The sequence below is a fragment of the Paecilomyces variotii genome (genome assembly GCF_004022145.1).
Source record: "Paecilomyces variotii strain CBS 101075 chromosome Unknown C8Q69scaffold_12, whole genome shotgun sequence".
Lineage (NCBI taxonomy): Eukaryota > Fungi > Ascomycota > Eurotiomycetes > Eurotiales > Thermoascaceae > Paecilomyces > Paecilomyces variotii.
Window position 1 is genome coordinate 16407 of NW_021167151.1, and position 26438 is coordinate 42844.

At 50.0% G+C, this 26438-nt stretch overlaps 11 protein-coding genes across 11 annotated transcripts; 7 read left to right on the forward strand and 4 right to left on the reverse strand.

Annotated features, from left to right (window-relative positions):
- Positions 1-89: 89 nt before the first annotated feature.
- On the reverse strand, positions 90-2510 carry C8Q69DRAFT_82061 (heat shock protein 60, mitochondrial precursor). Its single transcript, XM_028634068.1, has 3 exons — positions 2103-2510; positions 1868-2009; positions 90-1805 (listed from the first exon to the last, which is right to left on the reverse strand). The coding sequence occupies exons 1-3, from the start codon at positions 2208-2210 to the stop codon at positions 298-300; spliced, it is 1758 nt and encodes a 585-aa protein (XP_028482187.1). The 5' UTR covers positions 2211-2510; the 3' UTR covers positions 90-297.
- A 1172-nt stretch (positions 2511-3682) lies between these two features.
- C8Q69DRAFT_509672 (hypothetical protein) lies at positions 3683-5256 on the reverse strand (the record flags this gene model as incomplete). The annotated part of the gene is made up of 2 exons (XM_028633121.1): positions 3683-4998; positions 5196-5256. 2 exons carry the CDS (start codon positions 5254-5256, stop codon positions 3683-3685), a joined length of 1377 nt encoding a protein of 458 aa, XP_028482188.1.
- Positions 5257-6457: 1201 nt separating this feature from the next.
- Positions 6458-7199, forward strand: C8Q69DRAFT_477515 (mitochondrial ATP synthase epsilon chain domain-containing protein). The gene is made up of 3 exons (XM_028631324.1): positions 6458-6606; positions 6683-6797; positions 6878-7199. Exons 1-3 carry the CDS (start codon positions 6575-6577, stop codon positions 6953-6955), a joined length of 225 nt encoding a protein of 74 aa, XP_028482189.1. The 5' UTR covers positions 6458-6574; the 3' UTR covers positions 6956-7199.
- Positions 7104-10661, forward strand: C8Q69DRAFT_82142 (putative amino-acid N-acetyltransferase subunit Mak10). Its single transcript, XM_028634069.1, has 8 exons — positions 7104-7471; positions 7565-7632; positions 7709-7837; positions 7910-8143; positions 8192-8650; positions 8703-8960; positions 9017-9115; positions 9187-10661. The coding sequence occupies exons 1-8, from the start codon at positions 7369-7371 to the stop codon at positions 10159-10161; spliced, it is 2325 nt and encodes a 774-aa protein (XP_028482190.1). The 5' UTR covers positions 7104-7368; the 3' UTR covers positions 10162-10661.
- A 1453-nt stretch (positions 10662-12114) lies between these two features.
- C8Q69DRAFT_82213 (putative endo-beta-1,6-glucanase) lies at positions 12115-13921 on the forward strand. The gene is made up of 4 exons (XM_028634070.1): positions 12115-12944; positions 13000-13194; positions 13258-13675; positions 13744-13921. The coding sequence occupies exons 1-4, from the start codon at positions 12375-12377 to the stop codon at positions 13806-13808; spliced, it is 1248 nt and encodes a 415-aa protein (XP_028482191.1). The 5' UTR covers positions 12115-12374; the 3' UTR covers positions 13809-13921.
- On the reverse strand, positions 13878-16020 carry C8Q69DRAFT_514185 (amino acid transporter; the record flags this gene model as incomplete). Its single annotated transcript, XM_028633334.1, has 4 exons — positions 13878-14869; positions 14931-15092; positions 15155-15666; positions 15720-16020. 4 exons carry the CDS (start codon positions 16018-16020, stop codon positions 14267-14269), a joined length of 1578 nt encoding a protein of 525 aa, XP_028482192.1. The 3' UTR covers positions 13878-14266.
- Positions 16021-16822: 802 nt separating this feature from the next.
- On the forward strand, positions 16823-17370 carry C8Q69DRAFT_509677 (Glyoxalase/Bleomycin resistance protein/Dihydroxybiphenyl dioxygenase; the record flags this gene model as incomplete). The annotated part of the gene is made up of 2 exons (XM_028633122.1): positions 16823-16951; positions 17005-17370. The coding sequence occupies 2 exons, from the start codon at positions 16823-16825 to the stop codon at positions 17368-17370; spliced, it is 495 nt and encodes a 164-aa protein (XP_028482193.1).
- A 707-nt stretch (positions 17371-18077) lies between these two features.
- Positions 18078-20039, forward strand: C8Q69DRAFT_514189 (Aldehyde/histidinol dehydrogenase). Its single transcript, XM_028633335.1, has 3 exons — positions 18078-18689; positions 18838-19238; positions 19324-20039. The coding sequence occupies exons 1-3, from the start codon at positions 18195-18197 to the stop codon at positions 19934-19936; spliced, it is 1509 nt and encodes a 502-aa protein (XP_028482194.1). The 5' UTR covers positions 18078-18194; the 3' UTR covers positions 19937-20039.
- On the reverse strand, positions 20040-23337 carry C8Q69DRAFT_82522 (fungal-specific transcription factor domain-containing protein). Its single transcript, XM_028634073.1, has 3 exons — positions 23128-23337; positions 22930-23060; positions 20040-22873 (listed from the first exon to the last, which is right to left on the reverse strand). The coding sequence occupies exons 1-3, from the start codon at positions 23206-23208 to the stop codon at positions 20143-20145; spliced, it is 2943 nt and encodes a 980-aa protein (XP_028482195.1). The 5' UTR covers positions 23209-23337; the 3' UTR covers positions 20040-20142.
- On the forward strand, positions 23230-24492 carry C8Q69DRAFT_82501 (Alpha/Beta hydrolase protein). The gene has a single exon (XM_028634072.1). It carries the CDS (start codon positions 23467-23469, stop codon positions 24340-24342), a length of 876 nt encoding a protein of 291 aa, XP_028482196.1. The 5' UTR covers positions 23230-23466; the 3' UTR covers positions 24343-24492.
- Positions 24493-24994: 502 nt separating this feature from the next.
- On the forward strand, positions 24995-26251 carry C8Q69DRAFT_447232 (hypothetical protein; the record flags this gene model as incomplete). Its single annotated transcript, XM_028629190.1, has 1 exon — positions 24995-26251. One exon carries the CDS (start codon positions 24995-24997, stop codon positions 26249-26251), a length of 1257 nt encoding a protein of 418 aa, XP_028482197.1.
- Between the last annotated feature and the right edge of the window lie 187 nt (positions 26252-26438).

Genomic DNA, 26438 nt, shown 5'->3' on the forward strand with positions numbered 1-26438 from the left:
TTTTCAAGACGCCTTTTGAGTGGAGAGTGGATATGAAAACGGCCCAGAAGGGCCGTTTTCGAGGAGACAAGGATAGGAGGAAGGTTCGGGTAGGAGGTAGAAAGGTAGATTCAGAGAGATAGGATTAAGGGGGAGGGAAGCAGGTGACAACGTGAGTAGAAGACAGTGAGGTGAATAGAAATCGGAAATCGGAACATAAATGCTCGTACTATGCAACACAACGCTCGAAGGGCAATATCCTCCAAAAAAAGGAGAACGTGATCACGAAACAGAAAGGGAACGGAGGGTGTCAGCTGCTTAGAACATGCCGCCGCCCATGCCGCCCATACCGCCCATACCCCCAGCGGGCATGGCAGGTCCCTTCTCCTCGGGAGCCTCAACGATGGCAACTTCAGTAGTACCGAGCAGGGAGGCAACACCGCTGGCGTCAACCAGAGCGGTGCGGACAACCTTGAGAGGGTCGACGATACCAGCGGCAATCATGTCGGTGTACTCGCCCTTGGAGCTGTCGAAGCCCTTGTTGAAGTCACCGGCGAACTCATCAGTGAGCTTGCCAACAATAACGCTGCCCTCAAGACCGGCGTTCTCAACAATGGTGCGAGCAGGACGGGTGATGGCGTTCTTGATGATGCTGACACCGAGCTGCTGGTCGAAGTTGGCACCCTTGACGTCCTTCAGACCGTTGGCGGAGGCCTTCAGGAGGGCAGTACCACCACCGGGCAGGATACCCTCCTCGACAGCAGCACGGGTGGCGTTGAGAGCGTCAACGACACGGTCCTTCTTCTCACCGACCTCAACCTCAGAGGCACCGCCAACCTTGATGACGGCAACACCGCCAGAGAGCTTGGCGAGACGCTCCTGGAGCTTCTCCTTCTCGTACTCGGAGGTGGTGGGGTCAGCAATGACACCACGGATCTGCTCGCAGCGCTGAGCAATGGCGTCCTTGCTGCCCTCACCGTTCAGGATGATAGTGTCCTCCTTGGTGATGGTGATGGCACCGGTGGAACCGAGCATGTCGGGAGTGAGCTTCTCGAGCTTGATCTCGAGCTCATCGGTGAAGACGGTGGCGTTGGTGAGGATACCAATGTCGCCCAGGATGCTCTTGCGGTTGTCACCGAAGCCAGGAGCCTTGACGGCGGCAACCTGGAGCTGACCACGGAGCTTGTTAAGAATGCAGACGGCGAGAGCCTCACCCTCAATGTCCTCAGCAATGATGACCAGAGGACGGCGCAGCTGGGTAGAGGCCTCTAGAGCAGGGATGATGTCCTGAACAGCGGAGATCTTCTTCTCGGACAGAAGGATCAGAGGCTTCTCAAACTCGACCTTCTGGGCCTTGGCGTCGGTGATGAAGTAGGGCGAGGTGTATCCACGGTCGAAGCGCATACCCTCGGTGACCTCGAGCTCATCATCAAGAGTCTTTCCTTCCTTGACGGTGATGACACCCTCCTTGCCAACCTTCTCCATGGCGTTGGAGATCAGCTTACCAACGTGGGTGTCGCCGTTGGCGGAGATGGTAGCAACCTGAGCAACCTCCTCGGAGGTGGTGATGTCGCGCTTGTTCTTCTGGAGGTAGTCGACAACCGCCTCGACGGCGGCCTGGGTACCACGGCGCAGGTCCATGGGGTTGCAGCCGGCGGCAACGTTCTTCACAGTCTCGGAGAAGATGGCACGGGCGAGAACGGTGGCAGTGGTGGTACCGTCACCGGCAATCTCGTTAGTCTTGGAGGCGACATCCTGGAGCAGACGAGCACCGAGATTCTCGAACTTGTCCTGGAGCTGGATGGACTTGGCCACGGTAACACCATCTAAACCATGCAGTCAGCGCCCGCCCGACGGAACGACGAAATTATGACAACTATGCACGTACCCTTGGTGATCTTGGGAGAGCCATAGCTCTGTTCAATCAGAACATTGCGACCCTTGGGACCGAGAGTAGAAGAGACGGCCTTGGCGAGGGTGTCGACACCCTTGAGAAGCTGAGCACGACCCTCGACACCGAACTTGAGCTCCTAGAGAGCTGTCAGCATGTTTACCGAAACACCCGAGGGAAAGCGCCCGGGGGTCCGGGAAGAGCCACAGAGCGCAATTGCAATGTTACACACCTTGTGAGCGAATCTCTGCTGCTGCAGGTTCAGGCCGCTCGATCTGAAGAGAGGAGCGCGTCTGGCGGCAGATAGGACAGAAGTCCTGGAAGTGATAGCTCGCTGCATGTTGACTGGGGACTGGTAAACACGGAAACAAACAAACAGAGGACACAGGAGAACAGAGATAGAAAAGGTTCTACCCGGACAGGAGCCCTAGAGCAGATACAGAGAAAGGATGGAGGGACGAAGGGAAGAAGGAAGGGAGAGAGAGAGAGGTCTGAAGAAAGGAAGATGAAGCCAAAGCTCGAAAATTTTCCAGGCGATTCTGACATCCCCGGATGTCTTGGCAGCAGAACCGCCTAGAAGGTCACGTGGAGGTCCGTGATTGCCGGCGTGGAGAAAGTCGGCAATCTTAGACAAAATGATTGTTTAGTATCTAGTTGGCTCGCTATTACTTCGGTCTATATAAGGATGATATTCCAGTTATTTTTCGCAATAATGGCAAGTGATTGTGCTGTGGGTGAATTCCTGCACTGGGTTTGGCAATTGCCATACACCATTCTCCAGTTCAGCGATGAATAAACAGGCTCCTTCTTACACCATGAAAGTTATACAGAGATGCATAGTTTGCTCTCAGCCAGATGAGAAAGTATTGATTGACCATTCAAAATCCTCATGGACCTCTCCGCTGTGTAGTATCATTCCCTATAGCCAATCACCATGTTATATTCATCCATCCCTTTACATTAGGTGAAAACACACATATTAACCTTTATCTTCATCTTAAGATTTCCTTTATTCACCTCCAGAGTACCACTCAAAGGAGGAAAGACCCATCTTCCTGAGCTTGCACAATTTCACTACTAGGGGCTCGACGTGTGATGCTGACACGTACCTGACAACTTTCGCTTACCCACAACCGGCATCTCTTTCTCCATGTTACCCCTTCAAACTTGTCATCTGAGAATGGAGAGAGATCAGATACAAATGGAAGAACGCTCTTATTCGAGTCTCCTGGCCTCAAAAGTCTTCTAGTTACAGTTGATGAAATTCGTGGTCAGAATGATAGATATTTTGTTCAAAGCACGAAAACCGAACCGCGTCCACCGAAGATTGACAATCCCGTGATGTGATGATAAGAGAAATGGACAGGTCGAACGACTGAACGAGAAATCCGAGAAGTCTGCTTATCACCCGCGAATAGGGAATGCTCCAGAAATTCACGTCGCTGGGGGAGGCTTGCAGCCACAAAAGGTGGACAACAGTCCGTCCACACGAACCAGGAATCCCGATGACAAGCGCTCCCAAACCGGGGAAATGAGGTTCAAAGACAGAGTCATCAGCGCATGTGCAATGAAGGTAGCAGAAAAGACGGCCCCTGAAACGAAAGCCATCAGAAAAGCAGAAAAAGCCGCGAATATCAGGAGATCTCATGAAGGATCCACCGGTTCCTGAAAGAGAATGCAACAGAAAAAAGTGCCTAAGCCATATCCTACCAACGCCTCGAGAAGACCTGCATCGGCGAAGTCAGTATCTAACTGTGAACGATGGTTTCGAGATCCAAACGATTACCATGTAGGATACTGTACACTTCGACATCAGTGACTTGCGTCGGGAGAGCCGATCAACGGGTATCCAATGAACTGGTTCAGGAGCTGGGCATGCATGGAGTGGACGTCGCCATAGCCCTCATCGTCGAAGCTTTCATACTCTTTCGGAACCGATTCAAGAGCTCCAGATCCAGCTGAGTTCGCATTATCGCCGGAATCGCTCGCTGAGCTGCTGCGGTGCACCAAACCCAGTCCGCTGTTATTGTTGAGCGACAGACCTGTGCCTAACCATGGATCCAAGTTGGCGGACACAGACTCTGGAAGCATCCTGGGGTGTGCTGGACCATCCTGCATATCGGAATATTGACTTATGAGGCTGTTGGGATATGGAAGGAAGGTCCCTTGATCCTGCTGGCTAGGAACGGAGCCCCCAATACTGCAATTATTCTGATAATCATGGTGGCCGGACGAGAAGCTTGCTGTGTGGCGCGAGTGATGATAATTGTTCTCGTTGAACAGAGTGCTAAACATGCTCTCATCTGGAAGACCACTCTGGATAGGATCACTGAGGGTCTGGAAACCAAGCATGCCATCATCTTGAAGCCCATTGGCCCCTGCATCAGATTCCTGATAGTGATCCTGGACGTAAGGATTACCTAGGACCAGTGCCTGACTTTGTTGAGCTCCTGAATCATTACCGCCTTCCACGAGTTCGATAAGTCTCTTGAATCCTGAGCGGCGCTCATTGAAACTGAAGACGACGACTTTAGAGTTATTCGGCTTTGCGTCCTGACTATCCCCCACTGGGCTTGAGGGCAGCTCCCGGTTATTGGAAAAGTTCAGGAACTGCGCCCCAACCCCAACGACTCCATCGCTAAGATCGTCCATGTCCGTGTCCGCCTCTGTGTCTTCTATCTTGATGACAGTCCCAGCTGACTTGGCCTTTGCTTTCTTTCGCTGACCGCACTTGTTTGTTTTGGACCGGCGTCTTTTACCATACTCCTCGTCAGATGATTCTTCCCATGTCTCCGGAAGGCCGGCGACTTCGTCTTCATCTGAGAGGCTTTCGCGATCCTTTCCTTTATTTTTACCGCTGCCTTTGGCATTGGAAGGGCCAATGCCAGTTTTCTGCTCAGATTTGGCTTTGACTATGGCCATGGTACCACTGCCACCCCGACGAAGAGGCGGAGGGACCTCTTTATTGGCAGCAATGCGGCGAGTTCGAAGCTTGGCGAGGTGTTGGACGATAGCACCTTCAGTGACATTGTTCCCCATTGTCTCTGCAACATTTGCCCATGGGATTTTGACTCCCAGCTGATTACACACAGACTGGACCGTGAGAAGAAGGAGCTCATTGAGATTTTCTATCATGGTCAGTCTAATATCCATGGTCCCGTTGAAAGTGGCAGGTAGAATATCGAAATCTATCCTATTTCACTGCTACAGCAGCTGGGATGAAAGGGGAATAGATGCTTGAGAGACATCATTCAGAGACGCGAAAAGGGGCACCACAAGCTGTCGATGTGCAGGAACCAGAGAGTCATGTCAGAATGAGACTTACCATCCCAGCGAACAAGAGTTCGCTTCTTAGGGCGATTCAGAACCTTTCTAGAGATCCCCATGGCTGTCTGGTGTTGCGGGATATCGCGAGATTAGGACAAGAATGTGTTTGTGAATAAAGACAGACTGCTGGCACACATCAGTTGAATGCACTTCTGGGTCCCAAGCAACGCGGCGGGCCCCGCTGGAGAGATTGTATATACCAGGTGAACAAGTGCACGTGAAAGACGACGGAGTACACCGCCTTGGACAATTGGTGAATATGTGCTATAATGACCCCAGCCATAGCCACTCCGCATGCTGCTACTTCTGGAGGCGAAAAAGTGAGGTCAACGTACCTAGTAATGGTGCTATGGGATATAGCCAGAGAAGTGCTCCCAAGGAAGTTTCTGTCTCTTTAGTGGAGATGATTTCCTGAACTGGACGCTTGATTTCGCTCGATATTTGGAGGAGAAGATACTGCAATGAAGTGAGGCCTGTCGGAGAGTCCTGCTGGATCTGAGTTGCTCTAAGTGTCTAGGTTGGGACCAGCAACTCCCTGACATTGATAGTGAAGTATGGACCAGCATTCACTGCTGCCAGCCTGAGGGGAGGACTGTATTGCTCGAGATAGCTTTCGGTGAAGGCATTGGAAGCCCTCAGGTGACAGCTAGTTACTAGCAGCTTAAGCACGGGGAGACCTGTCATCGTATCTAATAGTTGATACCGTCGGTGCTACTCGACTTCGTTGCTTAATCGGTACTCCTCACACAGTATTTTGCCGCTGGAGACAGTGTATCGGGTGATGCTAGGTGTCAATATATAGCTGTATCCAAGTACATCGAGTATGGCCGTGGTCCTGCGCTAATGTGTTGGCAGATGTCTTGGGACCCTGTATATATAAAACTGCAAGCATTTTCAGTATACGTATTTGAGGCTGCGCCATGCGGGGATTCCTCGGACTTAGAAAGGCGTATATTAGATTGCAAGACCAGAGTCTACTTTACTGGTCTTTCCAGTGCGAAACAGTCTCGCAATTGCATTTCCCTATGCCAGTATGGGCTATCCGGGGTTCGTCCAGACTTGGCTATCGCACGTTCTTCAGCACGAAGTGGCATATAGACGACCTCCTGGAAGGTAATTGGAATTTAGAACTACTATTTCCTACAGGGATCAAGTGAGAAGTATCGATACCCTCCTTCTGTTGTACTGTAATTGTAAAAAGGAATGTAGCCGTGTATCTCTGTGATGGCCGTAGAAGCGGTGATCCGGTCACGTGCCTCACATGACCGAGAGCCGCAGAGCCTCCGAGTCCGACGTTTCCATCGCCGTGAAAAGCATCAACCGACATCGCTCTCTCCCCTACAGACACACCACATCCACCGCGATCAATCCTTCAAGATGCCTTCCTTCTGGCAAGCTGCCGGTCTGACGTACGTTTACGTACCATCTACCCTCCGCTCCCGTGCTCTGGCTTCGTTCAATCGCTGACTTGTCTCGATTATACAGCTACAACCGCTACCTGGCCGTCGCTGCTCGCGCGGTCCGTCGATCTCTCAAGGAGGGCCCTCGTCTGCAGGCTGAGCGCCGCGGCAACATGGATCTTCGATTCGCCAAGTGGGAGGTTCGTATAAATCCAATTCCATTGTTTTGTTCGGCGGAGGAAGATTCGCGGATAAACGGAGACTGACGGCATCCGTACAGAACGGCAGGCAGGGTGAAGTCAAGGCCCTTGACCAGGCCAACACCGAGGGCATGGCTGCCCAGTCTGAGTCGAAATAAGCGATATCCCGAAGATAGCAGATTGCTGTTATGATGGACCGGAGAATTCTTCCCACCACGGACTGCTGCGGTTGGCACACTAAGGCGAGGAGGATGGGGTTGTATATCTTGTAGCAATACTGGCTGGTCGAATCACGCAAAAATAGAAATACCTGTCCACCTCGTTCTATACATCCGAGTACGAAGGGAACCCTGTCTGTAGTTGCTTGTTGTAGATGTACTGTCTATATTCGGATTTCGTAGCGACCGCGGGACCGCCTTTGACGGTTGCGCTGTTCAGATTCTCTTAACCACCGACAGACAGCCCGCTCCGCCGTAAGACGCCCTGTATCCTCGCGCCCCCTCCTACGCCTTTGTTGAACCGAGGATCGATAGCAGCAGGCTGCCAGGACAACGAGTACTCCCTTCGTGTCATGCTGCCGAATAACGAGGTTCGCGTCTCTCAAAAGACGCAGGTCGTCGGGCAGTCGATTATCCCACGCGACATCACCGACCAATTTACCAATGCCGCTGCGAGTATGTTTGACCCCGCCAGCGATATAGCTCTGTTGCGCACACGACTTACCTTTTTGGACTGGCTTTCCTAACAATATCTTTCTCCTCTTCCAGCGCTACGCACTGGCCAGCTTGTCAAAGATGAATATTTCACGCTGTTCGAGGCCGTGGGGGCGCTCGAGGTACGCTACAATGAACCAACCCCCTTGACGCAGTCATCATGAAAGTTCGCACCGGGCTAACACGTACGTTGCTTAGATTATGGATGCGAAAATGGACAGCGGATATTTGGCTCCTGGGGAAGCGCTCGAGGATGACTACGACGTCATGCGTGAGCTCCAGCCGGAAGAGGCTCTAGGGATAATGGACGAGTTGCTTTGCCATGAGGTACGTTGGTCTCTTCGACGGCATATCTTTTGCTTTGAGAGGAACGTATGGGGCTGAGAAAGCGAATCATAGATGGCATGGCACATGGGACATCCGCTTTCACAGACCCTGTTCACGTCGATATATCTTGATAAGTTATTATGGCCGGTTCCGAAGGTATTTGAACAGGCGCAATTCTACCGTGGACAGGGAACAACGGAGGAGGACCTGCCACTTGTGAATCTGGTATTGAGAGCATATTGTCTCGCTCTAGTTAAGTGCTGTGACTTTGTCAATGCGCGAGTAACCTCCGAATACTTCTTTGAGGTTAGCATTCCAGCTTGCTCAGGATTTCATGGACTGATCAGGATATAGGAAGAGGACTTCGTGACCCAGCTATACAACCGCAGCCTTCTAACCGAGTTCGGCGTCGAACAATTTTACAATATTATTGATAAGGCGGTTTCTTGGATTGATGGCCAAGAGGGTAAAATCGATGACGAATTGAGAGCTGCACTCAAAGCTCGCTTGGACTTCAGAAAAGAATTCCTTGACGCCCTGGACCAAGACCTCGATGTCATGGAGAGCAGGTCGACAGAAAAGTTCGCATCCAGTTTATCAAAAGTGCCACTTATCGAAACGTCTATTTCCTTAGGCAAGCCTGTCCCGAATGCTTTCAGCCTCAAGATCCAGCGGAAACTGGCCAGCACCGTTCCTCCACGGCCCATGGTCAAAATCAGCCACGAAGATGCATTGGACCATGTCAAACGCTTCTGTCGTGATGCGATCGATATCCAGGAGATCCTCGATTACCGCGGTCCCGAAAATCTCAGGGTATGGGTGCTCCGAAGAACGTAATTAAGCGGATCCAAGCTAATACATCTAGGTGGCTCTCTGGACACTGGCATCTCGGAAACCACAACCGTCCGTGTATATTCGCTCCCTTCTTCAAACATTCATTGTCAACGACATGAAGGTTCTGGGCGCTGTTCCCGTTAAACAGTTCTTCTATGATGACCTCGCAGAGCTTACCATGCCTTTTAATCTGCTCTTGCAGCCTGAAAACGATGAGGTTGAGGTGCCTTCTGATCCTCGTTTCCAGATGGCTAAACATATGAACGCTTTCATAAAACGTGCTGCTCAGGTAAACTGCTCTCTTCGTCGAAAAGCCTGGAGATCTGCGCTAATGAGAGCCTGTAGCCTCTAATGGATACTTTCCGTACCGCGTGTCTGAATCGGTGCCGTGTGCGCCGTACTCTGTGTCATCATGCTATTGAGTGGGATAACCTGCAAATAGAGGTTTGTCCATGGATACCCTACAATGTTTGGATTTTTTATTCTTATGTAGACTCTTGCTGACCACCAAGCAGGCGGAGGACCTCGATGCTCAGCTTCGTACGTTGAACCTGGAGCCTCCGCTTGCGCTTCGCGGTTGTGAACCAACTTATTCATATCCCATCAGCAGCTGGGCATACCACCAAAAGCTCGTCCAGCTGCGCCTGATTATCCAGCTTGGATTTGAACTTTCCATCTATGCCCCCGAGGAACTACCGGGGATGTACTGGTACCTTTCTCACCTGTGCTCTACCCATTTAGCTCACATCGACCGTATCCGCACCTTCACCGTTGCAGCTAGTCGAAGAAGCATCTCCCCGACATCAATACTGGGAAAGAAGGCCAACTCAGTCGCAGAGCGGAAACGGGCCTTTGAAAAGACACTGACCCTGTTGAACCGCCACACAACGACTCTCATCGCTATTGATGCCTTTGCGCTTGCGTTACATGCTCTATATGTGCTCCTTGCCCGTCATAACGTTCTGCCTAGGGCATCCTCCAAGGATGCTTATTCAAGCGCACGGCTCCGATATGAACTGCGTATGAAACCATTCATCTCAATTTCGCTTCCGGAGATGGTTTCCTTCGAGGATTACGAGCGTGAAGCTGCCCTTGAAGGTGACAGTGATTCCGTCGTACTTGATCGCGCCACACGTGCAATGACTGAAGCACGGAAACATTGGGAATCTGTGCTTTCCAACGGGCCGTTCTTGCCGGTTGGCGAGGATTGCTCGCAGGCTGATGCTCGACATGGTGACGCAAAGGCGGTCCAGGACGAGTGGCAGCGCGACGTCAAGGATTCTTTGCGTGCCTGCATAGGTACCAGTCTCGCCATCGGAGCTGTCAAGAAGGCTCTTTCAGCGTCATCCGGAAAGGACGGCACGAAGCAAGCATCTTCAGATCCGCTTAACTTGAGCGTCGAACTACCGGAGGTAGGGTCCAAAGCTCGTTGGCATGACTGGTGGGTTGTACCAAAGATTTCGGAAAAGAGTACTGGACCCAAGTCGTGAGACGGTATTTGTCCAATACCCCTTTGTTCCTAACCGTCCATGGTACGCCCTAACCTCAGTATTTCTTGCGTGAGCGAAGCATGATAGGTCATCTATCCAGGAATGACCTTCCGGGAGCGGCAGGGGATGTGGCGACGAACTAGCTAAGGATGCACTGCAGACGTCCTTTTTCCCCGTCAATATAGTAGCAACTCACCTCATACCGACAACCCCTAGACTTGGACTTGGACCTATCTGTTCTCTTGGCCAAGGCTTGGTTAATGTTGCCTTATGTTTATTCTGCAAAAGTTCGTTAGCACAAGGCCCCCTCAGGTACATTCATGAGAACTCCCACAACGCTCTACCAAACTGAATGAGGGGCCAAGGGAAAATGCTAGCAACGCAGTAAGAACGGCCTCCGTTGTGATGGCACGTAGTTAGAAAATCAGTGCAGGTACGCTGACTATATTAAATCAAATATCATCCATTCTAATGGAGTCCTTAAATCATGCACGGACCTCATATTCTTCTAACTCGCACATGACATAGTTTGTAGATGCAGACTTGTTGCATTCGCGGGAGACGAGTGTATTCCTTCTTTCTATGGATAAACAGGCAGCTGATATGAAAAAGAAACGGCTTGTTGCCCACGAACGGGAGGGCTGATCGGGATGTAGCTACGACCCTAAGCAACGGTCTCTACCCTTTGTTCAGCCAAATATTGTGCGAATGGGGGATCTGCTGCTCGGTTAGATAGTCCTAAGTCAAATCTCACGGACTAGGTCAAAGGATGAGCTTACTCGACAAGCTGTGGGTACAAAGAAAGGAGAAGTTGCAGAACTACCAAGGCACAAAGGCGCTTTTATATGTTAGTCAGTGTAGTTCGAGCCCGGCTTCATTATTAGTGTCGCTTCTAAACGAAGATCTCGTTGGGTGTGTGGCTTTCTGGTCTTTTCCCGTGTCGGGACTCGAGTGAAGTTGAGGCTACCTTGGAAACCTGCTTCGTTGTCACAGACGGTGAAATGCTCGCGCTAGAGCCTGTCAAACACCGTTGGATGTCCAACTGGTCAATCGCTTTAACTACTTCGTTAGAGCCTTCCATCAGGACTAGTCCTGTCATATTACGCGGCGGAAAGTCAGAAACTCCAACAGCACGGAGATGAATTTCCATACCCAGGTAAACAAACCATCGGTTTCCGCGGAATCATCTACGTGTAGGATTCGTTATCTTCCCACACAGAGCTAGGACAAGGCCTGAGAAACAGTCGCCTTATCTAACACGGGCTGGTGCTGAGGATTTTTGACGATCCTTGCTAGGTAAGTGAGCCTCACGCCATCAACCGAGATCACACTCGATCCAATCTGACTGAAGAGCAGAGATCAGGCCGATATGGATTGCAGGGCCTTCCTTGCATTGATCTGCAGATGATGTCCCACCCGACGTTGCGTTCGAACCTCGCTTGTCCCAAGCAGGACGTTGAACTGAGCCGCGATGCACACAGCACATCCCGAAATAATAAAACGGGAGCTACCGAATAGGCGGCAAAGGATCGTCTTCTCCCGGCAATTGTTGTCGTTGTCTACTTCGGCACATGACTCTCTCGAGAAAGTATCTTTCTACAGCGATGATCAACAAAAATGCGGGGAAAGGACAAATGAAACGGCAGCACCGCAGTCGATCTCAGTGAAACGACCAGTGCATAGTTTCTACTGACCCGAGCTCTGCAAGAGATTAGAGGACCTTCGATTGTTACATCGTCCGTGCAGAAGTCATCTGTTCGTACGACCGGGCCTCGTCCATCCCACCCGCAAAGGATCGAATGGTTTCCCGACAAACAAGATGGTTACCGGAACTGAAAGATGATTGACGAAGGCCTAATCTTACAGCTCCTTTCGATGCAAATCCGCATCGAAGATACAGCTCCATCAATGGACCTATGTAATCGGGCCCCCCACCAGTTATCTCATGGTCTCGTCGTGTGATTAAAATCCTGACCCTGGCAAAGATGGAAAGAATGTTGGATATATGCCCACATGCGACGGTGCCTGCATGTAGAGATCAGAGTAGGTCAAGGGGGTAAGATCGTAGAACGATGCTTGCTGCATTCAATGAAAAGGCAGCCGTTTCCCCCCCAAGATGTTGAAGTGCCGTAGCTTGGTATCAAACTTCATTTCTTCTCTTTTTTTCTTTTTCACCTCTGAATAGTGACTTCGAAGGACGGACTGCCTTCGGCATGCTGGTTTTGACCAAGCTCTACGCCCTTAGCGCATTTGCTGGGCTGACTGCCGCATGGCTTCCTGGAGTACACCGAGATATCTACTCCATCGACGGAAAGAACCTGTTCAACCGCTCAGTCCCCTTCAGGGGCTCTAGTAAACGATGGCTTCCATTATCTGGAAAGATCCGCGGTGTCAACCTCGGGTCACTTTTCGTATTTGAGCCATGGCTCGCAGAATCTGAATGGAGTGAGATGGGATGCGGTAATCAGAAAGCAGAGTTCGACTGCGTCTCGACCCTTGGTCAAGATGCCGCCAACTCTGCTTTCCAGAAGCATTGGGGCTCGTGGATCACGAAGAGTGATATCTCCCAGATGCAAAGCTATGGACTGAATACGATCCGCATCCCGGTGGGCTATTGGCTATATGAAGACATTGTCTATACTAATAGCGAGCACTTCCCTCAAGGTGGTTTGTCGTACTTGGAACAAGTCTGTAGCTGGGCTAGCGACGCTGGACTCTATATAATTATTGATCTGCACGGTGCACCTGGTGCGCAGGTATCGGACAATTCGGATACTGGCCAGGTAAGTAGGGACGATATAGAAAGTCGTCCGGATAAAGCTGATGGATTTAATTTAGTATGCATCGAGTGCCGGCTTCTACGTCGACTATCAGTATGATCGAGCACTCCAGTTCCTCGAGTGGATGACCACAAACATCCATCGAAATCCCGCCTTTCGGAACGTGGGGATGCTGCAGATCGTGAACGAGCCAGAACAGGACGCTGACGCTGTCTCGTCGATGCGCACAAGCTATTACCCAAATGCTGTTAATGTGAGTTAGTTGTACCAGAGGCGTATCCAAGACTATAAGCGCGGATGGCTAACCGAGGTGGAGAAAATCCGTTTGACGGAATTGGGTCTAGGTATCATCCCGGTCGATTTCTTGCATATTCAGATGATGGACGAATTATGGGGTTCCGGGGATCCAAACCAGTGTCTAATAGACCGTTACTTTCTGGCCTATGATGACCATCGCTACATGAAATACGATTCGAGCGTGAAAGTATCCAAGGATAGCTATATCAATGCCTCTTGCAGCGACAACCGGGATTCGAACACTCCCACCATCGTTGGGGAATTTAGTTTGAGCCCGCCAGACGATGTGCAGTGGGATCCGGAATGGAGTCCAGACTCCAATAAGGACTTCTACAAGAGGTGGTTCGCAGCTCAAGTGCAGGCATACGAAAAGCAGCAGGGCTGGATCTTCTGGACGTGGAAGGCCCAAGCGGGAGACTATCGCTGGTCATATTCCGGTATGTGCAGTAGGACCCGAAGAGTCCTAGCAATTTCCAGTGTTTGATACCGCTGACATTGAATCTAGAGGCTGTCAATGCGGGTGTTATTCCCACGAACCTCGACGACGTATACAACGAGGGAGTCTGTTAGTTGTAAGATGCAGAGGTGTGTGGGACTGATCTTATTCTAATACCTTAATCCGGATCCCCTATTCTATTCTGTGCATGTGGTTGTATAAAACGCTCTGTAACGACTTGTTTATATATCGCGTGGTACGATGCTAAACTGGCGGTGTTTTTTTGGGTCATTTCATATGCCTCTTTTTTAACGACAGAACCTTATGATTGCTGTGTCCGTCATGATCTGCTATTATGCATGCTTGGGCGACATTTACTTCAAGTCTCCTGGCAATCCGCAACATCTGCTTCTAAGAAGAAGAAAAGTCCTGCAGAAACGCTCCTTCTCGGTCCCCCTCCTGTTTTAGTCGTTGTAGTTTCTTTACCCAAATGCCGCTCATGGGTTGCTCGTAAGCGCGTATGATTAGTCGATACTCTAGGCCGACTGGACAGTATCTTTAAGTACACAATGTATTTTCCAACGATTTGCTCCTAGCCCCCGTGGTTCAATCCCCTTGCTATCCACCTTCTCCTGACCCAGTAGAACACCAGACCGATCGCCCACAGACTGATCAAAATAGTGGCCTGCACCGGTGCGAATACAGCGCCTCTTACAACAACGAAGCCGCTCACTACCGCGAAGACGATGGGAACGATCACCAACGGCTTGTATGGCCGATGCAAGTCACGTTGGCGGAACCTCAAAATAACCGCTCCAAGGACTGTAATGAAGAAGAATGAATACTCACCCAGGCCGTTGAAAGTGAGCAGAGCACGGAAGTTTCCAAGGAGGATATATAGGGCCGCGAGGCTGGTTTCGAGGATGATAGCATTGATAGGGGCATCAGACCCTGATTGCTTCGGGACGTCTGGTGAATCCCTAGAAGACTCCTCCGACGCTGTAATGGAATCAAAAACAACGCCGATACGGCCGACGAATCCAAGGAAGCCTGGGAGCCAGTTCTTGTTGGAGGCTGAAACGACCATGCGGCCTGCAACGAATGAGTTTCCGAGAAGAGAACCAGCAATAACAAGACAGATGAGGATTGCTGCTATAACGCCCGCAGCAGGTCCCAAGAGACGGGAGATGGCGGTCTATACGATTTCGCATTAATAAGGACCGAGATACGCACTCGTGAATGTCAACAAAACTTACTACCGCAACACTGTTTGTTGAAGAAATCAGATTCCATGGCAGAAGGATATAGTAAATCGCATTTGCTGCAATAAAGCAGAGAATAATCGTCGGAATCGCGGTGTTGAGAGCTAGGGGCAGTTGGCGGGCCGGTGATGAGAGCTCAGCCGAAATATATATTGCCTGCATCGCATGAATACTCGGTTCGGTGTCTTGACCTGCACAATTCGTGTGTATGCTCGTACCTTATCCCAGCCAGAGTATGCCCACAATGCCCCGTACAAAGCTGCAGAGTAATGGCCTAGAATTTCCCATTCCTGTAATTTTGTCCAGTCGATGCGAGTTCCGTCCGGATTTACTGTCTCCCTATACCCAAACCAAGGTCTAGTAAACCAGTCCCGCCCACCGATGTTTCTGTTTGGATTTGAGGTTTGTATAATGATAACCACTATACCAGCTATTACAATTCCAGCGATACTCACAAACTTGGTGACAACGAAGAAGTTATTGAGCCGCGTAGTTGCCTTTGTACTGATGGAGTTAGCCAGACTGATGACCACTAGGACAAGAATCGATAGGAGCTTTCGCTCTATGCTTGTAGCAGAATTCGTAAAGCCGGCGGCAGAATAGATACTGTCGATGAACGCAATGCTCAAAATCGCCAATGTGGCAGGCATGATGGCAATGATCCATGTCCAGGCAGCCAAGAAACCAAAGACATCACCAAAGATGTACTGCAGATACGGCTGGACGCCTCCTAAAATGGAATTTAGCCTCTAAATATCCACTGGTATGGAAATATTGACATACCTTCACCGGGAATAGCCGTTCCAAGCTCCGCCATGGTCGTGGCTCCGGTCCAAGCAAGAATACCACCCACCAGCCATATGATCAGCGCCACACCTGGCGAAGGAACATTGCTGTCAATGGCTCCCGGCGAGGTGAAGATGCCGCTGCCAATAACGATACTTATGACGATGGCAAACGCTTCAGAAGCTCCCAGGTTCCGTTTGAACGTGCGTGATGAAGACTCAGCAGTTTCATCAGCATTTCTCTGGTCCGCCAAAAGAGGTCTGCGGACTCCATCCTCTGAATGGACAGGAGCCGACATTTTTTTTTTTTGTGTTGAATTTCTTATATCATAAAGAGTGAGAGGAGAGTCATCTTTATATGAGCAATCACGCCATTTCCTGTTGCGGTGCGGAGGTCTCCGGGACCTGCACGTGATGCGGGGAGACGTGAAGTATGAGATGTCAACTTCATGATTCATGGAATATACTAAGGAGTTTGGCTTCTATATTAATGTGGGAGTGGTAATGATAGGGAAATCTTTGGAATTAGAATACTGGACTGTGACTTAATCTATTGTCGATTTCTGCCAATGTGCTGCTAGCATCAAGGTCGACAAACAAACATACCTACTAGCTGTTGTTGATGTCGACCGTTGAAGAACTGGTCCTCAACCTTTATGTATACCAATTGTTCTGTTCGACTGACATCATACTGTTCTTACTCAGCACCATAGTTAAGTTAATTAGCAGCCCCAAAGTTGCAAAGAGCATTATAGACGTGAAACGTCAATTTCTCGATGCGCAATCAAAAGCACGAGAGAAGATTCCTATTTTGTTTAAGTATAGCGTTGCCGTATCTACGTCAGCGGTCGGTTATCCGCGGCTTGCCGACGACGATTCTCCATTCGCAGAGGTGCCGCCAAAAAGAATTACTGCTTGTAGTCAGGCAGAATGCTTACTGGTATAAGGCCAGCACTGCGCATGCTCATAAGTCCATATATTCCTGTGAGGAATCGAGTATACATTGCTTCATTCTCCATTACGAGGGCAAGATTGCCGACCGTGAGAGCCTGCAACCAGCAGAAACAACTATCACCAATAGCCAAAGCTCATATACGTGCCATGTCAAGTAATCCATCGTCTCCGCCCCCTCTCTCCCATATACTGGAGACATGTATCTATGCGCGAGATCTGTCGGCTTCAGTTGAATTTTACAAGGGCATCTTCAACATAAAGCCGTTTCTTGAAACGGTATGATCACACCTCTCTCCAGGTTCTCAATGACAGACGCTGATAGCATATAGCCCCGGATGTCCGGATTCTCCCTGGGACAGACAACTCTGCTTCTCTTCCAGATCGGAAGTACGCATGAGGATGTTCATCTACAAAATGGCACGATTCCCGGGCATGGTCCCACCGAAACAATCAGACACAGTCTCCTCACACCAAGCGACACTCCTACGGAAAAGAACCCTAAACTGAAGCAACATTTCTGCTTAGCGGTGAATAACCCTGAGGACGTGGATCGGTGGGATGAGCATTTGAGAAATAAAGGTGTCAATGTGACTGCCAGGATGAAGTGGGAGCGAGGAGGGAGGAGCATCTATTTTGAGGATCCGGATGGACATGTGGGCGAGATCGCATCGAGGGGTTTATGGGCACACTATTGAGGAGATGCAGAAATTAGAAAGGGCATTCAATAACTGAAGTCACCGTGGGTGAACGTTAACCAGCTCTTTGGTGCTCGCAGAGTCATGAATTTTGGTATTATGGCGGAAGCACCAAATGGCCGTGAAAATCATTATTCTGACGTGACTTTTACATTGCTAGTTTCGGAATTGATTGGATTGACTCAGAAGGGAATCCAAGCAGTAATGTTATTTACACCTATTCAGCATGACCTAGAATCATATAACAGGCGTGAGCTATAACTATATCGGTACATTTCCGCAAAATGTCGTGTCTTTGAGCTACAGTACTCGGCTCATCTGACAAGGAAACTCGACAGATCAACCCATGCGATCAAAGCACTTCTCCGAATACACCAACAGAATTAGGATTAGTCTTGATACACCCGTATACTGTGCCAGATGCAACGGCCGATACCTCGGGGAAAGGCGTGAAGCCTCCCCTCCTCCCCGATGTATCCCCACCGGGTGCATGCTTCCGTGAGAGTTGTTATGATCCACTGCCTTCGTACTTACAACCGGACTTCAGACCGGGAGATCAAACCACATAAAAAAAATGAGGAGTCACTAGAGTATGCAATTAGTAATTGAGGAGGTCATGCAATTGTAGCGAGTTTCAATTACTACTAGAAATACCAGTAGGAGAAATTACTAACCGGCTATGATGAGACACAATCTATGAGAGATCAATTGAACATTGTTGTACTGAATAACATCAAACCATCTTCTTGATTGGATATTCAGCTGGCCATACTTCCTTCTTGCTACGTTGACAAGGAACCTTCGTGGTTCTCATCACGTCGCCCATGAATGGCACCAACGGAAGCTCGATATCTTCCTTATCGAGCCCTTTAAACCTGCACATTAACGGCAAAGACGTACCATCAGACTCATTGAACACGTTTCCTGTTATAAATCCTCTCACTGGAGAAAGGATATATGACTGCTCCGCGGCGACGAAAGACGATTATGCATCAGCCATTGCTCACGCGTATGCCGCCTACCTGAGTTGGTCGAAGACGCCTCCATCAACCAGGCGAAACATTTTCCTCCGTGCAGCTGATATCATTGAGACATATCTCGAACAGGATGCACCCGAAATTCTAGCTGCGGAAGTGTCTGCGACAAAATCATGGGTAAAGCTTAATATCATGGCTGCTGCCGCATTTCTGAGGGAGAGCGCGGGGCTCGTTACACATATCAAAGGTGAAATTGTCCCGGCTGATAGACCAGGCACGTCGGTTTTGGTCGTCAGGGAAGCAGTTGGCGTGGTATTGGCCATCAGTCCTTGGAATGCTCCGGTAAGTTACAACCCTTGTCTATAGTCTCGATGCCTCACATCTACAAGTGGTAGTCGACAGTCAGACTCTGATCATAGTAGCTATATGGGCGGTAGCCTGCAGCCGCTTCTCATGAATGTGATTTCATATCTGACTCTCAGCAATGTAGGTAAACTTGACGGTTCGCGCTATTGCGACAGCGCTGGTATGCGGAAATACTGTGATCCTTAAACCGTCGGAATACAGCCCGAAGTCGCAGCATCTGGTCGTCCGTGCTTTGATCGCAGCTGGTCTACCGCCTGGGTGCTTGAATTTCTTACCTTCGGCTCGTGAGAATGCTCCCGAAGTGACTGAATTTGCTGTGAAGCATCCTCTAGTCCGCAGAGTCAATTTTACGGGGAGTGACCGCGTTGGCAAAGTCATTGCCGGATGGGCGGCTCAATGTCTGAAGCCATGTCTGCTGGAACTCGGAGGGAAAGCCCCAGCTGTGGTGTTGGCAGATGCAGATTTGGAAGATGCAGTAAACGCAATTGTCTTCGGCGCATTGGCAAACAGTGGGCAAATATGCATGTGAGTATTGTCGTTGAAGTCTTTTCCCGTTCTATCTACACTATGCGAGGTAGATGGTGATCTTGCTGAGACTTAAAAATTACAGGTCCACTGAGCGTATCATATTACACTCTTCCATCGCTGCCCCTTTCACAGAGTTACTCATCGAGCGTGTCGCTAAAGTCAAAGTTGGCAATCACTTCGAAGATCCCTCTGTCTCTCTATCCGGTCTATATTGTGCTGCTGCACCGAAGCGCATTCTCTCTGCTATCGACTCGGCCATTGCCTCCGGGGCAACCCTACTTACTGGAGATCGTACCCCAGCAGGACCAAACAAGACGATCCTTCAACCGCACATACTCGACAATGTCTCTCCAGACATGGAAATTTTCCATGAAGAGATCTTTGGTCCGGTCATATGTATCACACGCGCAGATTCCGACGAACAAGCCATCGACCTGGCCAATACAAGCGAGTATAGCCTGTGCGCGAGTGTCTTCACAAAGGACGTTCTGCGAGGAATGGAAGTTGCACAACAAATAAGAGCTGGCAGCTGCCATGTTAATGGGCCAACAGTATACATCGAACCTCCACTACCAAATGGGGGTACTGGAGGACGCAGTGGATATGGGAGATTTGGAGGAATGGCAGGGGTAGAAGAGTTTACGGAACGAAAGATAATCAGCCTAGTAAAGCCCGGGATGAAGTATCCGATCTGAGGTTGTGTGATGTGAGTGTTGGGATATATTGCGGAGACGGAACTAACGAAGATTGGACCCGAACAAGAGGATCAGGAGACAGCAGCGCAGAATGCAGGCAAGAGAGAAAGTCGGGTAGAACTGTATATGGCACGTGTTTAAAGAGTATTAGGACATACGTTAGACGATAAATTATGTATGTACCACGTCTACAGATCGAGGGCAATTTAGACCCCCATAAACCGCTCAAAATCATTCCACCCCATTGTGAGCTGTTGGAGAGAATCTTGCCATAGCAAAAGCTGTGGTGAAACCCCCTCTTCTGTGAATGAAGGGTCCGCATTTATGATTTCTTGATGATATGGATTTGACAGGTCGTTGTACACAAGCGAAGCATCATGGCAAGCTGCAAGACCGTCGCTAAACGAGCTAGGTGGACGGGTAAAGATATTGCTGTTTCCATGATCCCGCGCGTGTTGGGTGGTACGGATTGCATGTGAAATTTGTGATGATTGCCGGCCATTCTCGTCAACACATATTCTATCTTCCTTGGACGATGGCGATCCTAGACCCCTACCGGATCCCTCGTAAGCAGCCTCTCTAGACGTATCCATGGTATCTCCGGAGATTCCCCTAGGTGGGCTAGCTGGATAGCTAGGTAGGGTCATGATGGCATCCATGGCGTTAGAAGCCTCTGCGAGTGTATCCAAGGCCGAGCGAGCGGGGCGATCATGACCTGGGCCTTCGATGGAAGAAGGAGGCAAAGTATCATAGTATCTTCCCTCGCCAGCACTCATCCCTTTTCCAGACATGGAATGAGGTGTCATTCCTATACCTCCTTCATTTGGAGAGTATTTTCTGGTTGCCATATCCTTTTCTCTCGCTGCATCTCGAACCGTTCTTGATCGGCTTGGGGCATTTCCTTCATTGTCTGTCCTTGAAGTTCTTGTACCCGTATTGGATGACTGGACGACATCTGCGAAGTTCTCGGCTACAGATGCGAACCGCTGCATCGTAGAACATTTCGGTAGCAATTTGAGCACATTCTGTAGTTCTGTCACTAGAGAACCTATATAAGTCTTCGACTTCTTTTCCGCCTCTAGAACGTCCTTTGGAGAGGATGGGTCTGGAACCCAAAGTATTCGTAAAATCAGGACCATTGCAGCCGAATAAGCGTAAAACACATCGAGCCCTGTAAGGCCATCCAAAGTCTCTGCACTGTTTAGAAGGAGGATGAGATCTGCGATGCGGGATGCCGAAGAAACGCATGTTCGGGCTAGAAATGCAATCTTGTCAACGGGAGACTTCGCATTAGAAGATACATCCTCCCAAAGATATGGCACTGTTGCCGGGTCTCTCGAATTTGAGGAGATTAGAGTTAAAAGGCACGGCCGGGAAAGTTGTATTATCAGGTTATGATACTGTATGTGCAGTAGAACCATCCCACGGAGGTGATTCGAAGGATAGCGGGAGCAGAACTCGCGTAACTGTGATTGAGATGGCACGGCAGCCTCCGCAGACGTTTTGAATTTCGGAAGTCTCAGGTATGCTGGCAGTCCGTCCTCCCATGCTTGTAACTCATCGAGGAATTCCCCGGGGGGTGGATTTGACGCCTTGGCCCATGATGAGCCGTTTCTCCAATTTGTTGATTGATACTGGACGCTCATCATCCACCGTAAACGACTTGACAGGACCTGTAACTGGAAGCTACATTCTGTGTAGCCTGGAGGATTATATCCTGAGCCTATCATATCGTCAGACGGAAGGCTGGTGTTAACCTCCTGTTCGTCGATTGCACTTGGACGCCCCAAGGACATGCAAAGGAATTGCTCGAAGCTGTATAAGCTGCACCAGATACGTTTCCTAGTCTCGCGTTCGATGGGGCGGAACGAATTATTGATATCATTCCGATGCATTCCAATGGCGATAGCCATACGAGCAGCACAGCCAACGAGTGTCCACGAAGCGTTGCGCTCGTTAATGCTGTGATAATAGAGTGCGAGCAATAGCAAAGCCTGAACATTAGAATGAGTGCACGTCGTCGATAGGCACGAAATAGCCGTCTGCGCTAGAACCCAGCAGTGCACACGTAAGTTTTCGTAGTCGAAGTGATCATTATCCGGGACAGCTGCTTTTCTCAGCTTCATAGATAGGACACATCCGAAGGCCAGCATCATATGAAGGCAGACTAGCCATCCCTCGTCATGTTCAGTACTTTCCGCGGACTGGTGCAGAACTTGAGAAGAGCTATTCTCCAGTTGTGATGCAAAGAAGCGTTCCAACTCGTCCTGGAACGTTGGACGGTCAAACAAAGGGAAGGTTGAATGGACGCGCTCGAAGTAGAGACGCTGCAGATTCTCCAGGATCACTGGTGGCAGTTCCCTAAAACGCCATGCGGACTGAAGAAGATTCTGCAAAGGAGACGATGTCGTTGGATTAAACCCTGCCGGGGATCCAGGGGAGTTTGATCTTCCGTCAATGCTTGCACGAGGACTATTTTGCCTATTCGTTCTCGCCTCAAGTGCTTCCGCTACATTGTCGGCTGCAAATCGAGACAATGGCTGTCGTGTCGATACCAGGTCGCGTAGTTCTCCGAAAAAAGCAAGAGTCCCTGATGGCCCAATATAATGTCGACGTCCAACTGAGTCACGTACCAGGCGTGGAGACTCTTGAATCTGACTGATCCGCCGATCGTGCCATGGTTGAGGCTGGAAATCTTGATGGATAGTCCCGGCACCGGTCGATGAGTTTCCATCTTGGTCCTCGTCAGACAAAGACCTTTCCTGCGACACACCACGGTCCGCGCCTGGTGTTAAGAGACAATCTTCAGATGATGCCACATCACCTGTCTGAGGCATAGCAAAGCCATGTCTCTGCCCCAACGAGAGCAGATCCTCCACCGTCCGGGTAGGCTCATCGGGAAATGCACTATTGACGATCGCCTCCAAGCAACGATACCTGGAAAAATTAGAATGTCCTCGAGGTGCATTTATTTTGGCTGGACACGAGCTCACCTGTCTCTGACGGTTTCCAGACTCCCATACAACCTCGTCTTCCGACGAAAGGTCGACACGCATTCAACATTGTTCTGCTGGCAGGTTCGGCAGCTTTCATCAGCCTTCCGGCGAACGCATTTACATCGTCGCTGTCAAAGATATTCAGTTATGTTACAAGATTGGCCAAGTTCATAATTGGTCTCCTGTTCTTCTCACCTTCCGGCATAGATCGCAACTTAACTCAGTCCGTTTGCGCAGTTCCTCAGGAACCCGTCGTCTGCTCCTCCGCGGTTCCATCTCAGTATGGATTGAAAGGTTGCAGACTTTCGGAAGTACATGTCCATGTGGGGAAGCGTCTCCGAGGAGGAAGCATGGAATCGGCGACAGAAAAGAGACGAAGATGAGGGGCTGCGGATGATGTATTTACTCAATGCCGAGAGACGTTACCGAGAGCTCTTATGACTGCAACAACTCCTTTGGTCCCTTGTACGAATCTGCTTTTATTTCTGTCAGAGCAAATATTACGTTGATTTCCCGTGCTCTCGTATCTTCGCTATGGCTCCCAACCTGGTCACTCTGCTTGATGGTCGCCAGTTGTCCTACGATCTCTCTGGTCCGACCGAGGGTCCTATTGTCCTGCTCTCCAACTCTCTGCTAGCCAACTATACGACCTGGGATCATTTCGTGAAAGACCTTCACGCGCAGGGGTTTCGCGCCCTGCGCTACGACCAGCCCGGCCACGGCGCGTCTTCCGCGCCCAGCGACCTGAACACAACGACCTTTCTCACCCTGACTGCTGATGTGAGTGCGCTGTTACAGGCGCTTAAGATCTCAAAGGTCTATGCCTGGATTGGCATCTCTATGGGTGCTGCGACCGGTGCCATATTCGTGGTGCAGAACCCCGGTGTTGTCCAGAAGCTCATTCTCTCCGACACCATTACTTGCTCCCCGGGTAATGCTGGCATCGACGACCCTTTCGCTCCCCGCGTCCAGCTGGCAGAGACCAAGCCTAAGGCCGTCGAAGAGCTGACTGAGGGAACGTTGGCGCGTTGGTTCAGCGAGGAATGGCGGGCTGCTCATCCCGACGAGACGGACCGGATGAGGCAGTTGATGCGGACAACGAAGAGGGAAGGCTTTATCACCTGTTGTCACGCATTACGGCACGAATCATTTGATCTCAGGCCATACTTGAAGAACATCGGCCCAGCTGTGGAGGAGACCTTGCTCATCGTGGGTGAACAAGATGCGAATCTTCCAACGACCATGGCGCAGATGCGTGACGAGATCCAGTCCGCATCCAAATCCCCCGTCGGTTGGGTGATTATCAAGAAGGCTGGACACGTTCCAGTTATTGACAACCGCGACCAGTTTACTGAAGCCGTCTTTAAGTTCTTGAAAGGAGGTTCGGATAGCCCCCGATCCAAGGCTTGATGGCCCATATGTAACTGATAGCACGCACGACACTTTATGAATATTGATCTTTTGTTCAATAAATAGAAATCGTCACTATTCTAGAAATTCTTCCTCTATAAAAGAAATATAGTGTGTTGAGTATTACCTGTACCCAGGTCTAAAGAAGCTTTTCGCGTTATGTAGACCTTTTCCACTGGCAGTCAGTAATATGATCCCATTGTCAAGAGATATCGATAATAATTATTAGCCTTTGAGACCTAGATAGCAAATCTGTGCGATCCTTGAGTCGATTTCCCTTTCTGTTCTAGGCCAGATATAGTGCTGCTTTGTGCTCAGCGTTGCTCACGGATTGCTAGAGTGCTCGGGCATGTTTGCTCAGCGACTGCTCAGTGCGAAGGGGCCAATTTGCTCGGAGCGTCATCTGGCTTTTTTATCCAAGAACCATTAAGATCTCTCAGGTGCATCTACACTCGACCAAGCACCAGTCGAATCCTCTTGTGGCAACGCGCCGGCGGAATCGGCCCCCGTTGCCCCTCAACGGAGTTTAACAGTCAACTATACTTACTAGATAACTAAATAAGCACTACACGCGAAGACGATAAGTTCCTTCCCTTGTTCGCTTTTTGTTTTGCCCCTTTGTTGACAACGAGAAGGGTCCTTGACTCGCACAATGAACAAGCTTATTCATTATCCAGACATCCTCCTCAAAATCTTGGAGCATGTCGACCTGAACACGTTCCTATCTCTTTATGGAACATGTGTAGCACTCCACAATCTCATCATCACTTATCAAGCTACATTAACTGTTACTGTGGCCCAGAACACTTTTCCGGAGGAAATCCTGCGTATACTCGAAAGGATTCATGACGAACAGCATAAAGATGGCTATATCCATAACGGCGATGACGATGGTGCAGGTCCCATGCGCAGATATAGTATCTGCTGGCTGCGTGATCTGGTCCCCAGATTCCTGGCTGTCGTGGCCGTGGATCGCTACCGGCACATGAACGATGGAGCATGCGGATCGAACTACTGGCGACAGGGCATCGCGGCTGCCGATCCGCTAGGAGATCCCCTGAGGGCAAGGGTCGCGAATGGGTTTCGAATTATTGCCCGGCTAGGTTGCATTGCGCGAGAAGTGGATATTCAACAGAAGAAAAGTGATATTTCGACCGAGTCGCAGTTGATCCTGCCGAAGCGAACGAGAGCAGAACGCTTGAGAAGCATAATCCGTTCACGAGGGAAATGGGACGCTGCCCAGGAGATCACAGCAAGACGAGAAAAGGCGATTGAGAAGAAACAACTCACTTATATCGACACCTCGGTAACACCAAAACAGGCGGCGGATTACCAGCTGGTGGGTTTATATCTCGACGGCGTATTCTACCCTCTCACCCTTGAGAGCTGGCCCCAGGGCGAATTCAGTCGGAAAAAGAGGACCGGTCCGGGAGGGGTTTGTGCTTCTGGCTGGCTAACATGGCTCATGTTGCGAGAGGGGATATCGTTACTGTGGCAGCAATGGTGGGTGAAGAGGACGGACCCCGATGCCCCCTCTCTGAAGGAGAGAATCGAGAGAATATTTTTGCAGCGGAACAAGGAACAGGTGGAATGCGAACGGCAGACTGGGTTGTCGGTTTCTCAGTCGCTATACAGGCTATCCACCGACGACAGTGAGTGCTGGCGACAGTGGCTCTTTCAGCTCTGCGATGTTACTTATCCTGCGCAACGGCCGGAGCGGCGGTTTTCGCTTGCAGCGGAGACCGAGGAAGAGGAGGAGGGTTTGGAGTTGGAGAGTATCAGAGTGAATGAAATCATGGATCATGTTGCTTTTCATGTTGACAAGAAGCCCCATATGGCTACTGGTCAGAGATACTATATTGATTATACACGGCTTTGCTCGGCCGCTCAACGTCTGGTGCTCCGTTGAGCTCTATGTCACAGTGGTTGCATGATTGTTCAACAGTTGGTTCATGCAGATACCAAATTGGGACAACCTAGGCACCAAGACAATGCTGGAGAAGGCCGCTCGTCATCCTCGTGCCTTTGATAGCCCTGAAGTGCCAAAGACATTGACATCAACGATACACCGTCGACACAGAAGGATTTCTACTCGA

What these genes read in the sequence shown, in the direction of transcription:
- C8Q69DRAFT_477515 (XM_028631324.1), top strand. Translation starts at nt 6,575, where the DNA reads ATGCCTTCCTTCTGGCAAGCTGCCGGTCTGAC. An exon ending in TGGCAAGCTGCCGGTCTGAC is followed by an intron (nt 6,607 to 6,682) that starts GTACGTTTACGT and finishes TCGATTATACAG; the next exon opens with CTACAACCGCTACCTGGCCG. An exon ending in TTCGATTCGCCAAGTGGGAG is followed by an intron (nt 6,798 to 6,877) that starts GTTCGTATAAAT and finishes GCATCCGTACAG; the next exon opens with AACGGCAGGCAGGGTGAAGT.
- C8Q69DRAFT_82213 (XM_028634070.1), top strand. Translation starts at nt 12,375, where the DNA reads ATGCTGGTTTTGACCAAGCTCTACGCCCTTAGCGCATTTGCTGGGCTG. An exon ending in ACAATTCGGATACTGGCCAG is followed by an intron (nt 12,945 to 12,999) that starts GTAAGTAGGGAC and finishes GATTTAATTTAG; the next exon opens with TATGCATCGAGTGCCGGCTT. An exon ending in CTATCGCTGGTCATATTCCG is followed by an intron (nt 13,676 to 13,743) that starts GTATGTGCAGTA and finishes CATTGAATCTAG; the next exon opens with AGGCTGTCAATGCGGGTGTT.
- C8Q69DRAFT_514189 (XM_028633335.1), top strand. Translation starts at nt 18,195, where the DNA reads ATGAATGGCACCAACGGAAGCTCGATATCTTCCTTATCGAGCCCTTTA. An exon ending in TCAGTCCTTGGAATGCTCCG is followed by an intron (nt 18,690 to 18,837) that starts GTAAGTTACAAC and finishes TCAGCAATGTAG; the next exon opens with GTAAACTTGACGGTTCGCGC. An exon ending in AACAGTGGGCAAATATGCAT is followed by an intron (nt 19,239 to 19,323) that starts GTGAGTATTGTC and finishes TAAAAATTACAG; the next exon opens with GTCCACTGAGCGTATCATAT.
- C8Q69DRAFT_82522 (XM_028634073.1), bottom strand. Translation starts at nt 23,208, where the DNA reads ATGGAACCGCGGAGGAGCAGACGACGGGTTCCTGAGGAACTGCGCAAA. An exon ending in GTTGCGATCTATGCCGGAAG is followed by an intron (nt 23,061 to 23,127) that starts GTGAGAAGAACA and finishes TATCTTTGACAG; the next exon opens with CGACGATGTAAATGCGTTCG. An exon ending in CTGGAAACCGTCAGAGACAG is followed by an intron (nt 22,874 to 22,929) that starts GTGAGCTCGTGT and finishes TAATTTTTCCAG; the next exon opens with GTATCGTTGCTTGGAGGCGA.
- C8Q69DRAFT_82061 (XM_028634068.1), bottom strand. Translation starts at nt 2,210, where the DNA reads ATGCAGCGAGCTATCACTTCCAGGACTTCTGTCCTATCTGCCGCCAGA. An exon ending in AGCAGAGATTCGCTCACAAG is followed by an intron (nt 2,010 to 2,102) that starts GTGTGTAACATT and finishes ACAGCTCTCTAG; the next exon opens with GAGCTCAAGTTCGGTGTCGA. An exon ending in CTCTCCCAAGATCACCAAGG is followed by an intron (nt 1,806 to 1,867) that starts GTACGTGCATAG and finishes TGCATGGTTTAG; the next exon opens with ATGGTGTTACCGTGGCCAAG.
- C8Q69DRAFT_82501 (XM_028634072.1), top strand. Translation starts at nt 23,467, where the DNA reads ATGGCTCCCAACCTGGTCACTCTGCTTGATGGTCGCCAGTTGTCCTAC.
- C8Q69DRAFT_82142 (XM_028634069.1), top strand. Translation starts at nt 7,369, where the DNA reads ATGCTGCCGAATAACGAGGTTCGCGTCTCTCAAAAGACGCAGGTCGTC. An exon ending in TCATAAAACGTGCTGCTCAG is followed by an intron (nt 8,961 to 9,016) that starts GTAAACTGCTCT and finishes GAGAGCCTGTAG; the next exon opens with CCTCTAATGGATACTTTCCG. An exon ending in GGGATAACCTGCAAATAGAG is followed by an intron (nt 9,116 to 9,186) that starts GTTTGTCCATGG and finishes ACCACCAAGCAG; the next exon opens with GCGGAGGACCTCGATGCTCA.